This window comes from Tachyglossus aculeatus, chromosome 21 (genome assembly GCF_015852505.1).
Source record: "Tachyglossus aculeatus isolate mTacAcu1 chromosome 21, mTacAcu1.pri, whole genome shotgun sequence".
NCBI classification, from domain to species: Eukaryota; Metazoa; Chordata; class Mammalia; order Monotremata; family Tachyglossidae; genus Tachyglossus; species Tachyglossus aculeatus.
In genome coordinates, this window is record NC_052086.1 from 77,155,285 (window position 1) to 77,173,209 (window position 17,925).

A 17,925-nucleotide genomic window follows, 5' to 3' on the forward strand; every position below is an offset into this window, starting at 1 on the left:
TTACCATATTTGAATAACATGCGATTCGATTTATATGCAGCTTTTCTAATATTTCATTAGATATAGTGATTTCTTCATCATTTGCATAATCAGCTATATTCAAGGCTTCTGTGTACTGACGTAATGATCCGTTCCAATCACATTCCCGGTACACGTCATTTCCTTCATTAAAAAGATTTCTTACAAGCGAATGTATGAATACCTGAAATAAAATATTTGAGAAGGTTCAGGTCGTGATAGTAGGTATTTTAAAGCGACTATTGGCAGTCCACAAATCCCCAGGCTGACAGATGGCTGCTAGGTCATTCTGCCCAGTACCCATTACAGATGCCAGGAATTGTTTAGGAAGGTATTTTCGGGCTTCCACCACCTGCTCACAATTCCTTCATTCACAAGGCCTGGAACCTAGGGAGTCAGGTGCAGAAAAACCGTGACTGCATCATTAAATCGTACAGCCACAGATTAGTTAATTTCTGAGAAACAGCAGAAAGCAGCCATTCAAACTGTCTTGTGGAAGCTCGCTGTGGGTGGGGAATGTGTCCGTTTATTGTTGCACTATTCTCTCCCAAACACTCACTACAGTGCTTTGCACACAGTAAGCGCTCGATAAATACAACTGAATGAATGAATAACTGTGCTCAGCCCATGGCCCTACCCAAAATAATTTAGTAAGCAACAAAAAAATGGCTGATGCCAATTTTAGAGACCACTTTTCAACTGGCAAAGGCTCCTGAAGGACAGCTTGACTCAGAAAACTAAAAGTAAACTTAGTTAGGGCCTCCTTTTGGAAAACACTCCAACAGTCAGGGAAAATGGAAAAAATGAATCATAACTAATAACAATTATGGTCATAATAATTACCATATTAATAATATTTGTTAAGTACTTGCTATGTGTGTCCAGCACTATTTTAAGTACTGGGGTACATACAAGGTACTCGAGTCAGGATCACCTGTCTACTTGTTTTGTCGTCTGTCTCCCCCTTCTAGACTGTGAGCCCGCTTTGGGTAGGGACCGTCTCTATATGTTGCCGATTTGTACTTCCCAAGAGCTTAGTACAGTGCTCTGCACACAGTGAACCCTCAATAAAGACGACTGAATGAATGGATGAATGAATTAATCCAAGTAGGAAGGAGAACATGTACTGAATCCCCATTTTACAGTCGAGGGAACTGAAGCACTGAGAAGTTAAGTGACTTGGCCAAAGTCACAGAGCAGGCACAAAGTGGAGCAGGAATAGAACACAGGTCCTCTGACTCCCAGGCTTGTGCTTTTTCCAGACTGCTTCCCAAGGCGATGCATTTCAACTAAACAAAATCAGTCAGTCGGTTAGGACTTCCTTATGGATAACTCTCCATCGAGAAAAATGGAGAAACTGAATTTTCCCAGAGCAACGTATTTAAACCAATCCATCAACACTATTTATTGAGTGCCTGCACGGACTGAACAATTTTGTAGAAAAATTATCTGGGCAGCAGAGTGATGTATGTATTGAAGTTAAGTGCTTACTACAGTGCTCTGCACACAGTAAGCGCTCAATAAATGCGATTGACTGATTGAATAAAGTGGGGAGAGAAGAGACAGGGAGGTTAGCGAGGAGGCTGATGCAGTAGTCATGGCAGTATAATAATAATAATGACATTTATTAGGCGCTTACTATGTGCAAAGCACTGTTCTAAGTGCTGGGGAGGTTACAAGATTGTAACCTTGGTTGTCCCACAGGGGACTCACAATCTTAATCCCCATTTTACAGATGAGGTAACTGAGGCAGAGAGAAGTTAAGTGACTTGCCCAAAGTCAGATGGCTGACTATTGCCGGAGCCGGGATTCGAACCCATGAACTCCGACTCCAAAGCCCGTGCTCCTTCCACTGAACCATGCTGCTTCCCCCAAGTGCTTCAATCCATGTGATGACAGTTTGGATGGAGAGGAAAGGGTGGATTTTAGAAGTCCTGTGAAGGTTGAACGGACAGGAGTTGGTGACAGACTGAATGTGTGGGTTAAATGAGAGGATGGTTTGTTGTTTCTAGACTGTGAGCCCACTGTTGGGTAGGGACTGTCTCTATATGTTGCCAATTTGTACTTCCCAAGCGCTTAGTACAGTGCTCTGCACACAGTAAGCGCTCAATAAATACGATTGATGATGATAGTGCCAAGATTACGGGCTAGTGAGACACGGAGGATGGTAGGTCTATCTACAATGATGGGAAAGTCAGGGGGAGGGCAAAACTTCTAGACCGTGAGCCCGTTGTTGCGTAGGGACCGTCTCTATATGTTGCCAACTTGTACTTACCAAGCGCTTAGTACAGTGCTCTGCACACAGTAAGCGCTCAATAAATACGATTGAATGAATGGCAAGTTGAAGACCTCTGTTATGCCATGCTAAGTTTGAGGTGTCGGAGGGACATCCGTAGAGATGTCAATGGCATTAGTAGTAGTGTGTGACTGTGAGCCCGTTGTTGGGTACGGACCGTCCCTATATGTTGCCGATTTGTACTTCCCAAGCCTGCGTACAGTGCTCTGTACACAGTAAGCGCTCAATAAATATGACTGAATGAACAAATAGTGCTACTGCATGGAACAGGAAGAGAAACTCAGTTCAACTCCCTTAAGTAAACTTTAGTAATGTTTGTTTTACCAAATGAGGATGGGGCTCATTTTTCTTATCACGTTGCTACTGTTATTTTACTCTCCCACCCTCTCATTCCTTCAGGACGCCATGCTCAACACCTCAGTTTTCTCAGACCAACATTTATTCTTAGCTCTTGTGCTTTTTATTCCTATCAGAACTCGTGTATATTTACATACTTGTGTTTGAACATTATCTGTCCATCTAGTTATTTGTTCAGCTGTGCCTTCCTGATGCATTTGTTTTCCTTTCTGCCTTATACGTGTTCTCCCTCCTGATTTCACTATTTGAAAGTCATTTTTGCTGGAATCCCTCATCAAAAAGGAATGCGTCTTTTATACTGTTGTGTTGTACTCTCCCAAACGGTTAGAACAGTGCCTTGTACATGGTAAGTGCTGAAGAAATACGATTAATTAAATTATACACTCCTTCTAGACAGGGAAAGTGTGTCTTGCTATTGTCGTCCTCTCCTGAGTGAAGTGTCTAGCAACCAGTAGGCACTGAATATATACCACCAATTGATTGACTAATTATAGTCAATAGACTTATTGACAAATTATAGAGTATAGACTAATTACTGACTAATTATACAATGATTCTAAGTACTACTTGAGTATGGGGTAAAAAAAAAAAGATCAGAACCATTAACATCAAGGCACCTAAATTTTCTCATCTGAAGTTTCACCACCAAACAGGATCTTAGGAGAAGAAAAATTGTGATGAGTTTTTAAGGACTTGTGAATTAAAAAAAAAAAAATTATTTTGGTCCAACTGACTCCAAAGATACCCTATGATGGAAAACTACTTAAAACAGAACTTCTGAGAAAACTTCACAGAAACTGGAGTACTACCTCATACTGTTCCTGTGTTCCTGGATATGGCAAAGTAGACCTAAAAAGGAAAAAAAAAAAAGTAAATCTCCCCAAAATTGACATGAAAACAAAAAAAAAAACACCCATCATCCATAACCGATGACTGTGACATTGCAATCTACCAAAATTTGTTGCCGAATGGCACTTTCCAAGTGCTTAATACAGTGCTCTGCACACAGTAAGTGCTCAATAAATACGACTGAATGAATGAATGAAACCACCCTCATTTCATTATTCTTCACAAACGACATATGCCAGTAATCCAAAACTTGAAAGCCAAGCGTTCTATTCTATTTGAAAAAGTTAAAATATCTGTTTTCCTTCGACTTCACATTTCAGGCCCTCCTAGTCAAGGATAATCTGGAGCCTCAGTACTTGACTTTCAAACTATAGGAAGGGGCTGATACCTCTCTCATTCTCTCTCTCTCTCTCTCTCTCTCTCACACACACACACACACAAACACACACACACACACACACACACACACACACACACAGAGTAAAGCTTTATACACATTCTATAATCACCTGGCAAAAGAGTAGTTTTATTTTACACTAGACATTAGAACTTCCCAAGGGAACTTCAATCAATCAGTGGCATTTACTTATTGGTCTGCCTTTGGAAGAGGTTTCCAAAGCCTAAGGTCACAAAACTTTAAACTACTGTTTAAACCCCCATCTTACCTTCTTCCCTTCCCCACAGCACCTGTATATATGTTTGTACATACTTATTACTCTATTTATTTATTTATCTTACTTGTACATATCTATTCTATTTATTTTATTTTGTTAGTACGTTTGGTTTTGTTCTCTGTCTCCCCCTTCTAGACTGTGAGCCCGCTGTTGGGTAGGGACTGTCTCTATGTGTTGCCGACTTGTACTTCCCAAGTGCTTAGTACAGTGCTCTGCACACAGTAAGCGCTCAATAAATACGATTGATTGATTGGTGCCAGGGATAAACAATGGGGTGTCTAACTAGAATGGGCCAGCCTGCCCTGCTCCTCCAAACTCAAAGCATGTCAGAGACTTTAAACCCCACGGGGAGGCCAAAAGAAAAATAATGAGGCTTTAAAAATGTTTGGCATGGATGATGGATGTGAGGAAATCCTGGAGGCCCTATGCTTCCTGAATAACGTGAACATTCAAAAGAATTAAATAACTGCACGAAAAATGGCAACTCGAACAGGGCACTTGAATTCCAGGATTTGAACCTGAAGGGCAAAGAGCATTCTCAATAAGAACTCACATGCACTCCTCCAACTATGGCCCAGTCTTGACGATCTGCCTGATTTCAAGATATAACCCGTGCTTTTATAGTACCTTAATCTTCAGCAAAGGTCCCACATCTGGAACCAAGCTATCAGACCAATGAAACTGGACATTCAGGATAAGAAACAGGCCTTGATTAACTCAAGGGCTCAAAAAGCTTTAAGCCAGATTGATTTACAGGGGGCCACACTAGACACTCCCAAAATCATACCAGGAGTTTAGGAAGACAGTTTTCTTTGTAAAGCACTACCTGGTTGGCTCTTAAAGGGGACCTTGCCCTTTAGAATGAGGAGAATGGGGCAACGGGGATTGAGAAGCTGATGACCCAGGAGTTTCTAGAAACCGGAGCCGCTCCCACTTCTTAGTTACCCTAACAGCAGGGGCTAGTGAAGAAATACAAATTGCGGTGCTTATCACCATCCCACCTTCTAGCTCTTCATCTCCTAGATGGATCTTGCTTGGGAGAAGCCAGTAAGGTGGATCGTGAATGGAAAGGGGAGAAGTATGTTTGATGTCTAAGTGGTTTAGAGGTAATATGAGCCTGCCAGCCAGGATGCATGTCTACTCATGGGGTGCAAATCCAGTGTAGGGTGTTGATGACTAGGGAGTTCCAGGGGACACCCCACCACCCCTCTTCCTGTCTTGGAAGAGCGGAGCATTCAGAGTAAACTCCTTGAGGGCAGGGAATGCGTCTACCAACCATTATAGTGTTCTTTTCTGTCCCAAGTGCGCTTAGCATGGTGCTCTGCACAGGTTGAGCAGTAAAGGCCAGAGTACATGATTCATTCATTCATTCAATCGTATTTATTGAGCACTTACTGTGTGCAGAGCACTGTACTAAGCGCTTGGGAAATACAAGGTGGCAATGGAGGGGGAGTGCCCGCAACAGTGCTTTGCACATAGTAATGATTGACATCCACCCCAGCCCCACAGCATTTATGTATTCACTCATTCATTCAATCGTATTTATTGAGTGCTTACTGTGTGCAGAGCACTGTACTAAGTGCTTGGAAGGTACAATTCGGCAACATATAGAGACAGTCCCTACTCACCAACGGGCTCACAGTATACACCTTATGCTCTGCCATTTCCCCTATCTCCAACTTTTTTTCATGTCCCTCTCCCCCTCTACACTGCAAGCTCCTCGTGGGCAGGGATTGCATTCGCCAACTCTGTGGTATTTCCCTAGGCACTCAGTACAGTGCTCTGTACAAAGTAAGGACTCTGACTCAGGAGACTCAGTTCTGCCACTCGTCTGATGTGACACCTCGGGCAAGTCGCTTATCTTCTCTGTGCCTCAGGTTCAATAAATGCTATTGATAAATTGAGAAGGATGTCAGGAACACCAGGAACCCCCGTGCGGAACCACAAGCCTCTCCTAGATCTCCACTGCCACTCTGGCTGGTGACGCTATAATGCCATTATAGAGGGTCACAGCCTGGGCCCCCAACTTCTCTTAATGCACCCCTGGAAAGAACTATTCCTCATTTGTGAACTTAACAGTAAATTCATTCATTTCATTCAGTCGTATTTACTAAGCGCTTACCATATGCGCAGCACTGTGAACAATGCCACAGTAAACAGTGATAATCCCTGCCCACAACGAGCTCACAGTTTAGAGTGGTAAATGTGAGAAGCAGTGTAGCTTCGTGGATACAGTACGAGCCCGGGAGACAGAGAGATGTGGTATGAAACACCAGCTCCGCCGCTTGTCTGTTGTGTGACCTTAGACAGGTCACTTAACTTCTCTGTGCCTCAGTTACCTCATCTGGAAAATGGGCATTAAGACTGTGAGCCCCATGCAGGACAGGAACTGGGTCCAATCTGATCATCTTGTGTCTACCCCAGTGCCTGGCACATAGTAAGCACTTAACAAATACCACAATTATTATTATTACTAATAATAATAGTAATAAAAGCACTTCACTATCACAAAAGGGATTCCGTTTTAAGACCTTACTGTATAAACTGCAGTCCTTTTTTAATGTCCTGCTGTCTGTTCCTTCTGTCTTCAGAAACACTGGACATGTTACCCTGCACATCAACCTTGTAAGTTCACCTTCTGAAATGAAAAGGAAGGGCACATATCAAGATGTACACAAATCACTGCAGCTCTTCTGAAAAGTTATGGAATTTAATCCAGACAGAGGTAGGATAATTGTAGTTTTACAGTCAACAACCTTTATTGCTAGGTTAAGGCCACAAGTTGGGTAGAAAGATTTTCCCACGCATATTCAAATTTTGCTTTCCTCAATATTTAACAGCCACAAAGACCTTGATACCGTTTGCACATACTCTCCCAAAAGTTCATTTTTTAAAAGCTAGTTTTCCAAAGGAATTAGAAACAATCTGCAGCCCACACAAGGATTGTATCAACGAATTCAACAGTGGATTTACAGAAACAGATTTAACTACCACAAGACAAATTCCACTCACAACTTTATCAGTTGAACTTAATGAGTCACATTTCAAGACGTAAGTACAATAGCTGGCATAACTGGGGGTAGCATTATTATTACTACTACTACTACTAATAATAGTGGTATTTGTTAGGTGCTTACTACGTGTTAAGCACTGCATTAAACGCTGGGATGGACTCAAGATAATCACGTCCAATTTGAGGCTTACAGGAGCCTCACAGCAGCATTACAAAAGAACCACAGAATCGGAAAGGCTCTTGACAGTTCATCTGGCTGCGGCCTGTGGACACGATAACAAAATCCAGAATTCACCAGGGCTCCCTTTCAATTATTAGCTATATACCCAGCTCTGTGATAGCAGGAATTTTCATTACGCATTTCAGTTAGAACGTTATTAGGGATTAGGATATGTCTGTCCTAGAAACACAACCCCGTTTTGTTATGGCATACCACATTTATCAAATGACATGACCCACGTCCACGGTCATGAGCCATTTCTTCTGAGAAGAAAATTGCACTGCAGAACCCAGGGCAATCTACCTTAACACAAGGATTTGCAAAATCGCAATCCGTTCATTACAAGAGAGTACACTGCAGTCACTCTGGCTGGAATAGGCTTGAGGACAGTAATGGCCATTATTAGCTAAAACATGTTTCCTGGCCCAGGTGTCGAATAATATGATCTAACGAGACACTAGAACTTTGGACAGATGCATTTTACATTGGATGCATCCTTAAATAGTCCTCTCATATCTTCACAAAATACGGCTGTTGAAATTCTTTTCTCTCTCACTTTTCGGCCTTACCAACCAAAGGGATCAAAATAAGTTTAATTACCAAGACTTCATCTAAGTAGCTCCGAACATGGAAATAGCATGAGGTGAGCAGCAGTACTACTGTATGATCTCATTTCACAGGTGGAGATAAGGGCTGTTCCGGCTTATATACCAGAGTTCAATGATCAGTGACTGCCTTCGCGGCATGTGGGGAATACAGATGATCTCACCTGTAATAGTCATTATCCAAAAATCCACAGCACACCAGATTGCTCCATGGGATACACCTGCCTCAGAATCCTGAACTCTAATCCCACCATTATCTCCTACTCCCACCCCCCAGTCCATTCTTCTTCCTTCCCCTTTGTGGCACATTCCACCTCCTTACTCTCATTCAAAAACCCTTAGATACATATGCCTTGCAAAAAAACCTCTCCCTATTTTTCAATCCTCCTTGCTTTGTCTTAACCTCTTTCCTGTATTCCTTTCTTCCTCTTCAGACTGAGTTTGTTCCGTGCTATTTTTCCCCAAGAAAACATCCGGATGCAAGACAGAAAGCAAAATTTCATTTAGAAATATGAAAAGACTGGTAAAAACCTTGATAAAAGTGAGTCCTTGTAACAGAGCACTAAAACCAGTCATAAGTAGACATTCATTGGGCTTAATACTGGGTCACAATAAGAGGGGCCAGAAACTCCACTTCCAGCCTCCCAATACCCCTCCCCTCAGCCCATCACCGTTTTTTCCACCTTCCCAGCCGTCTCGCCCCTGCCCTTAAAAAATCTAACCCCTTGCCCTGTCACTTGGGCCTTCAAATACTTTCTCCTTTCTCTTACTGCTACCTTCAACCCGGAACTAGCATGCCTACATATTCATTACTTGACTCGCAGAACATTTTCAGGTTGGGCCAGATAATTAGTGACAGGATACAGGATTCGGGGTGGATGAGGGAAAAATCCACCCAGTGTAACAATGGATAAAAGAGCAGCAGTCCTCATTCCCCAGAGGATGCCCACGGTATGCAAGTCAGGACTGTGCCAGGGCTATTCTTGTCACGGTCACGGCTCTTCTTGAGGCCGCTCTGCTCCGCCGCACTTTTTTGCCCCTCTGTCTTGGCCCAAACCCCCGAGATAACCCAGAGGGGAAGGTGTCAGGACAGTTGCATATCCACCGGTCATGAGGTGTAAGTGGTTTCCCTGGTTTACCCAGTCCAAACGGCGGGACCATGGCTGGGGAAAAAGACTTTGGAGCAAGTAGAGGATGATGGGCTGCAGGGCAAGTTCATGTGCTACATAAAATCCCCAACCACGTGTCACTCGTCTCTCACTTGTTTCTGGCTCCTTCACCTCTGCCTTCGAGAAAGTTCAATCTTCTACCTCGCTGAAAAAGCCATCCCCCTCAAGCCTACTTCCCCCAGTCGATAAGGGTATTTACTAAGCGCTTACTGTGTACAGAGCACTGTAATAAACACTCGGGAGAGTACAACAATGAGCTACACAGACACGATCGCTGACCTCGAGGGGCTTACAATCCAGTGGAGTTTTCAATCGAGTTACACCCTCCAGCAACTGTCCCATGTTCTTCAATCAACCGATGGTATTTTCTGAGCATTTACTGTGCGCAGAGCACCGTACTAAGCACTTGGGAGAGTACAATTCAACAGAGTCGGCGGATGTGTTCCCTGCCCATAAAGAGCCATACTTCACTCTGCTGCCTGGATCGTTTTTCTCCAAAAATGTTCGGATCATGTTTCCCCACTCCTCAAGAACCTCCAGTGGTTGCCCATCCAACTCGGTATCAAACAGAAATGCCTCACCATTGGCTTTAGAGCAATCACCTTGCTGCTCTCCTACTCCAACCCAGCCCACACTTCGCTCCTCTAATGCTAACCTTCTCACCGTGACTCGATCTCCTCTATCTTTCCGTCGATCCCTCACCTGGAGAGTTTCCAGTACTCTACCAGTCTTGGCTATGGGAAGGAGAGTCAAGCAGAGGCCTACCCACTCCATTCCTAGCTTGGGCAGTGGTTAGCGAGTGGAAAGCAATCTCCTACAAGTCAAAATTCCCCCGTGCTGGGCAGCAGCAGCATGGGAGAGAGTCGAGGGTGGAGACTCAAGTTTACCGCGCGGAAGACGGCAATGGTAAACCACTTCCATATTTTTACCAAGAAAACTCTATGGATACAATCCTGGAATGACTGCAGATGGAGAGCGAGGTGTTCTGGGAGAGATGTGTCCATGGTGTCACTATGGGTCGGAAACGACTCGACGGCGTAAGAGAAGACAGAGGGTAAAAATCCAGTTGCAAGCTCTGCTATATTGTACTCTCCCAAAAGCTTAGTACCATGCTCTGCACAGAGTAAGTGCTCAATAAATACGAGTGATTCACTGATTGATGGATTTTGAAAGGGTGACACACAAGGGAAGGGGAGTAGGGGAAATGAGGCTTAATTGGGGAAGGAGATGTACTTTCCATGAGGCTTTGAAGGTGGGGAGACTGATCGTCTGTTGGATATGAAAGAGGAAGGACATGGGGGGCAAGGGGTTGGCGGCGAGACAGACGAAATCAAAGTACAGTGAGTTAGTTGCATGCAGGGTAGTAGAAGGAAATCAGTGGGTAAGATAGGAGGGGGCAAGGCGATGGAGTGCTTTCAAGCTGATGATAAAGAGTTTCTATTTGATGCAGCAGCGGTGGCTGCGCAACCACTGGAGGTTCCTGAGGCATGGACTAAACCGATTTGCGGAAATATGATCCGGGCGGCAGAGTGACGTATGAACTGGAGTGGGGAGTAAAAGGAGGTCAGCAAGGAGGCTGATGCAGTAGTCGAGGAGGGACACGATGAGAGCTTGCATCAGCATGGCAGTGGTTTGGATGGAGAAGAAAGGATGAATTTTTGCAGCTGTGAAGGCAGAACAGACAGGACTCGGTGACAGACTGAATTTGCGGTTTGAATGAGATGAGTCAAGGGCAGTGTCATGGTTATGGTTTTATGAGATAGTGTGATCACTGTCAACACCTGTCCTGGTTCACGTCTTGAGTTAATCCTCGTCTCCTCTGTCTTTCAAAGTAATAATAATAATGTCGGCATTTATTAAGCACTTGTTTTGTGCTATTCATTCTTTCAATCGTATTTATTGAGCGCTTTTACTGTGTGCAGAGAACTGTACTGCTAAACAGTGGGGCAGGTATGGGACAATCAGATGAGACACAGTCCCTCTCCTACACAGGACGGTATGTTATCTCCAGTTTACAGATGAGGAAACTGAGGCACAGAGAAGTTACGGGACTTGCCCCGGGTCACCCGAAAGATACGTGGCAGAACGAGGACTAGAAACCTGAGAAGCAGCGTTGCCAAGAGTTAATACTCTGCACATAAGTGCTTAATAGTTTATTATTATTATTAGAATCTAGGTTTCCTGACTTCTCTGTCCAGGGCTTCCCATTTGGCCACCCTGCCTCTCCTCCTCCATTCAGCCTCTCTTGAAACCCTGCCGGTTCTCCAGGCTATCCTAAAAATTGCTAATCGTACTAGATCACCGTGATCAAGTCCAGCCAACCCAAATGAGAGCAAGATGTGAATGCATCTGAATATTCAAAGACCAACAGTAGGTTACAAATAATCCATTTTAAAACAGTAGGCCCAATTAAATATAATTTTGGATGGGAGCCCCACCTGAATGAATGCTGCCTTCCTGCTTGAAGCCTAGGACTGGACTAAATTAATATTCATATTCTCTCTCTCTCTCCCTCCATCCTCCACCCCCCCCCCCCCCCACCAATATGACTGTTGCTGAGTTTTTAAGAATTAAACAACCTAGTCTTGTCAAGCTAAGCCATCAATCTCTTAGGGTTGTTCATTTTGAAGTTACAAAACATGTTTGGTTTTGTTCTCTGTCTCCCCCTTTTAGACTGTGAGCCCACTGTTGGGTAGGGACTGTCTCTATATGTTGCCAACTTGTACTTCCCAAGCGCTTAGTACAGTGCTCTGCACACAGTAAGCGCTCAATAAATACGATTGATGATGATGATGATCAAAGGTACTGTCTAAGGATCGGGTGCAGCTGGTGCCGTCTACCTGTAAAGGTACTCTTAAGGCCCAGATTCTCTGAAACGAACCCTCATGCGTCTATGTGTGGATTTATATCTAGAGAGGCGGGGGAAAGTTACTGTTTTTACTATAACGGTCCAAAAATGAGAGTTATACAACATATTTTACTGGATCGCTAAGCTCTAGCCACACTTGTGGGGTCAGCAAGATGCTTCGTAACTAAGGCTACAGAAACTGAGACTACAAAGAAAGATGTTGTAACATACGGTATGCTTTGCCAAAGAGAAATCAATTTCAATTTTTTGCAAGAATTTTAGATGCTAACAGATTCTCTTTCTTTTTATGAAAAGCCTAAATTCGTAACGACATCTAAATGGGAACAAAGTATTCTAAAGGACAATTTTAAGATGACTAAAAGAATGATCAAGGAACTATTGGGAAAGCCAGCCTTGTGGCGTTTTCTCTCTACAACGAAAAGACCCAAACCCACATCTACCTTCTCATGAGTCTTAAAACAGGTTTATGTTACTATGTTTATGTTATGTTTATGTTATGTTACAAAAGAACAAAGGCCGCTACTTTCTCACTTTTCTTCCTTCTCAGTAATAATAATAATAACGATATTTGTTAAGCACTTCCTCTGTGCCAAGCACTGTTCTAAGCACTAGGGAGATACAAGGTTATCAGGTTGTCCCACGTGGGGCTCATGGTCTTAATCTCCACTTCATAGTTGAGGTAACTGAAGCACAGAGAAGTGAAGGGACTGGCCCCAAGTCACACAGCTGGGATTAGAACCCATGACCTCTGCTCTCTCAAATTCGTACTCTTGCCACGAGGCCATGCTGCTTCTCTATGAATTCTGGTGTTAAGTACTTACTATGTGCCCGACACTGTTCTAAGCACTGGGGTAGATCCTGGATTATCGGTTCGACACAGTCCCTGTAACCACATGGGGCTTACAGTCTAGATAGGAAGGAGTAAAATTTAATCACCATTTTACAGATTCGGCACAGCGAAGTTAAGCCCAAGGTCGCACAGCAGATAGGGAGCGGAGCCAAGATCAGAACCCAAGTCCTCTGACTCCTAGGCCTGTATTCTTTCCCCTATGTCATACTGCGTCTCAGTTCCCCTTCCATGGGTTTTTACTACTTTATCTAGTATTCTGAAGGATTAATCTGTCTTTTGAGTTTCCTGGGGTAATTTTAAATTCATTTGGGAGCTATGAAGTGGGATGAAAAAGGGCCAGTGTCTAAACAGGCGGAGCAGAAAAGGTAGTTCTAGCAGACTCAAGGTAGAAGGGAGTTTAAACAGGGAGTATCTCTCTTGACCGGACCCCCAACTGCCAACTTCACATCTTTTCCTCCTTCGGTCGTATTTATTGAGCACTCACTGTGTGCAGAGCACACTACTACGGGCTTGAGAGCGTACGACGGAATTTGAAGACACGTCCCCCGCCCCCAACCAGCTCACAGTCTAGAGGGGGAGACAGACATTAATAAAAATAAATTTCCTCCTTCGGTCGTATTTATTGAGCACTCACTGTGTGCAGAGCACAGTACTACGCGCTTGGGAGCGTACGACGGAATTTGAAGACGCGTCCCCTGCCCACAGCCAGCTCACAGTCTAGAGGGGGAGACGGACATTAATAAAAATAAATTACAGAGAGGTACAGAAGTGCTGTGGAGCTGAGGGAGGGGTGAATAAAAGGAGCAAATCGAAGGTGGAGAAGGGAGTGGGAAGAGTCAAGGAAGGCCTCTTGGAGGATATGTGCCTTCAATATCGCTTTGAAAATGGGGAGAGTAATTGTCTGTAGGGGAGGAGGAGAAAATATGTTCCAGGCCAGAGGTTGGTGGCGAGTTAGACGAGGTACAGTGAGTAGGTTGGCATTAGAGGAGTGAGGTGTGTGAGCTGGGTTGTAGTAGGAGAGCAGAAGAAGGTTATACTATATCTGGAGTCTTCTACTACATATGTACATATATATACACACACACACACACACACACACACACATGCATATATACATACATATGTATATATACACACATATGTGCGTATATACATATGTGTGTATATATACATATATACACACATATCTGTGTATATACATATATATGTGTGGATATACATATATATGTGTGCATATACACATATATATGCATACACACACACATATATATATATGCATATATACATATACATGTATATATACACACCTGTATGCATATACACACATATATATGTGTGTGTGCATATACATATATGTGTATATATGCATATATATGTGCATATACATATATATGCATATATACACACATATATGCATATACACACATATATGTGTGTATATATACATATATATGTATATATGCATATATGTACATATATATGTATATGTACATATATGTGTATGTGTGTATTTATGTGTGTGTATATACACATATGTATGTATACATACACACACATATATATATATGTATGTATGTATATATATATATATATATATATATATATATACATATGTAGTAGAAGACTCCAGAAGGCAGGCATTTAGTGGTCGAGGAGCCCCACAGCCAAGGCAATCTCAACCTTGCACTAGGCCCCTAAACCCCTCCGGATGCAGTGACCACCGGACCGTTGAACACCAGCTGTAGCGGTCAGGAAGCTATGCAGGAGTCTAGGCAGAAATGAAGGAAGGGGTTCTTCTTCCCGGGGTGTCCTAACATTACTTTTCTTCACTGCCAGAGGGGCCCAGGGCAAGGGAACCAAACAAACCAGGGGCTCTTGCTCCACGGCCAAAAATCCCCCAGTCCACCCCTCGGAAACCCCGTCATTTCTTGGGATCTTTGTGCTTCTGTCAAACGTAGACAAAATAGGCCACTTCTTCCGGGGCCACGGATAAAATGAAAGATGTTGGAAATTATCATTATTTCCTCCTTCCAACATTCTTCCTCTCTCCCTAGGTTTGTAGAATCAGTCATTCATTCATTCACTCCATCATATTTATTGAGCGCTTACTAAATAATTAATAAATAATAATGGCATTTATTAAGCGCTTACTATGTGCAAAGCACTGTTCTAAGCGCTGGGAGGGGGATACAAGGCAATCAGGTTGTCCCATGGGGGGGCTCACAGTCTTCATCCCCATTTTACAGATGAGGGAACTGAGGCCCAGAGAAGTTAAATTAAGTGACTTGCCCAAGGTCATACAGCTGACATGCCTTCAGGACATCTCCATCCGGATGTCTGCCCGCCACCTAAAACTCAACATGTCGAAGACTGAACTCGTCTTCCCTCCGAAACCCTGCCCTCTCCCTGACTTTCCCATCACTGTTGACGGCACTACCATCCTTCCCGTCTCACAAGCCCGCAACCTGGTGTCATCCTCGACTCCGCTCTCTCATTCACCCCTCACATCCGATCTGTCACCAAAACCTGCCGGTCTCAGCTCCGCAACATCGCCAAGATCCGCCCTTTCCTCTCCATCCAAACTGCTACCCTGCTCATTCAAGCTCCCATCCTATCCCGTCTGGACTACTGCACCAGCCTTCTCTCTGATCTCCCATCCTCGTGTCTCTCTCCACTTCAATCCATACTTCATGCTGCTGCCCGGATTGTCTTTGTCCAGAAACGCTCTGGGCATATCACTCCCCTCCTCAAAAATCTCCAGTGGCTACCAATCAATCTGCACATCAGGCAGAAACTCCTCACCCTGGGCTTCAAGGCTGTCCATCCCCTCACCCCCTCCTACCTCACCTCCCTTCTCTCCTTCTACTGCCCAGCCCGCACCCTCTGCTCCTCCGCCGCTAATCTCCTCCCCGTACCTCGTTCTCGCCTGTCCCGCCATCGACCCCCGGCCCACGTCCTCCCCCGGGCCTGGAATGCCCCCAATCCCTCTGCCCATCCGCCAAGCTAGCTCTCTTCCTCCCTTCAAGGCCCTGCTGAGAGCTCACCTCCTCCAGGAGGCCTTCCCAGACTGAGCCCCTTCCTTCCTTTCCCCTCGTCCCCCTCTCCATCCCCCTCATCTTACCTCCTTCCCTTCCCCACAGCACCTGTATATATGTTTGTACATATTTATTACTCCATGTATTTATTTATTTATTTTACCTCTACATATCTATTCTATTTATTTTATTTTGTTAGCATGTGTGGTTTTGTTCTCAGTCTTCCCCTTTTAGACTGTGAGCCCGCTGCTGGGCTGTGCTGTTGGGTAGGGACCGTCTCTATATGTTGCCAACCTGTATTTCCCAAGCGCTTAGTACAGTGCTCTGCACACAGTAAGCGCTCAATAAAGACGATTGAGACAGACAACAAAAGGGACAGGTGTCCAACCGTCACAATAAACAGAATTACAGGTCTATGCACATCACTAATAAAAGGAATAAATACATACGTAGAGAAGCAGCTGTGGCTCAGGGGAAAGATCACGGGCTTTGGAGTCAGAGGTCATGGGTTCGAATCCCAGCTCGGCCACTTGTCGGCTGTGTGACTTTGGGCAAGTCCCTTCACTTCTCTTCCTCCCTTCAGGGCCCTGCTGGGAGCTCACCTCCTCCAGGAGGCCTTCCCAGACTGAGCCCCTTCCTTCCTCTCCCCCTCGTCCCCCTCTCCATCCCCCCATCTTACTTCCTTCCCTTCCCCACAGCACCTGTATATATGTTCGTACATATCACTCTATTTATTTATTATGTATTTATTTATTATTATTTATAATAATTATCATAACAATTATATTATATTGTATTATATTAATATTATTTATTAATTATTATTCATTATTATACATAATAATATATAACAATAATAAATTATTTATTTATTACTCTATTTATTTTACCTGTACATATCTATTCTATTATTTTATTTTGTTAATATGTTTTGTTTTGTTCTCTGTCTCCCCCTTTTAGACTCTGAGCCCGCTGTTGGGTGGGGACTGTCTATGTTGCCAATTTATACTTCCCAAGCGCTCAGTACAGTGCTCTGCACACAGTAAGCGCTCAAAAAATACGATTGATTGATATGCAGAGAAGCAGCTGTGGCTCAGTGGAAAGATCACGGGCTTTGGAGTCCGAGGTCATGGGTTCGAATCCCGGCTCGGCCACTTGTCGGCTGTGTGACTTTGGGCAAGTCACTTCACTCCTCTGGGCCTCAGTTCCCTCATCTGGAAAATGGGCACTCAGCCTGTGAGCCCCCTGGGGGGACCACCTGATCACCGTGTATGTCCCCCAGCGCTTAGAACAGGGCTTCGCACGTAGTAAAAGCTTAATACCATCGTTATTATTACGAATGAAATAGAGTAATAAATATGGCGGCCCTCTCCACAAGCCCCTCAGCGCGAGGCGCTTCCGGTCGGCGCGCGCGCGCTCCCTAGCAACGGGGGGGGGGAGGGAAAGCCCCCCCCCCCCGGTCTCGGCTCTCGCGAGAACAGCCAAGCTCCGGGCGAGAAGAGGCGGCCTGCGCCGGGGGGAGGGGGATGGGGAGCGCGTCGGCGCCCCCCCCCCCCCCCGTGGACTCCCGGACAGACCCCGGGCCCCCCCCCCACCCCGCCCGCCGGCCGACCCGCGGCGCCCCCAGGTACCTTCCCGGGCCAGGCCCGCCGCTCCGGACGCAGAAAGGAAAAACGGCAACGCAAAGCAGCGGAGCCCGCTCTCGCCCCCTCCGCCACCGCGGCAACTCTGGCTCCGCTGAGCGCGCGCGGCTCGCCCTCCCGCCACCGCGCCCTCTGGCGGAGGGAGGCCGCGCGCCGCCGCCCTGGAGGCGCTTCCATTGGGCGAGGCGAAGGCCGCCCGCGCCCACTAGGGCGCTCCCATTGGACGAGGCGAAGGCCGCCCGCGCCCACTAGAGCGCTCCCATTGGCCGAAGCGAAGGCCTCCCACGCCCACTAGGGCGCTCCCATTGGCCGAGGCGAAGGCCGCCC

The 17,925-nt window shown here is 45.1% G+C and overlaps 1 protein-coding gene across 1 annotated transcript in view; it reads right to left on the reverse strand.

The window, feature by feature from the left end:
* The window catches only part of ZC3H7A (zinc finger CCCH-type containing 7A), a 50,122-nt gene extending 32,446 nt beyond the window's left edge, over positions 1–17,676 (reverse strand). Inside the window, exons 1-4 of the mRNA XM_038762898.1 lie at positions 17,587–17,676; positions 6,731–6,832; positions 3,481–3,520; positions 5–202 (exon numbers count right to left, since the gene is read on the reverse strand). Coding sequence (XP_038618826.1) covers positions 5–202; positions 3,481–3,520; positions 6,731–6,798 — 306 coding nt within the window. The 5' untranslated portion in view covers positions 6,799–6,832; positions 17,587–17,676. The remainder of the gene's footprint in view (positions 1–4; positions 203–3,480; positions 3,521–6,730; positions 6,833–17,586) is intronic.
* Between the last annotated feature and the right edge of the window lie 249 nt (positions 17,677–17,925).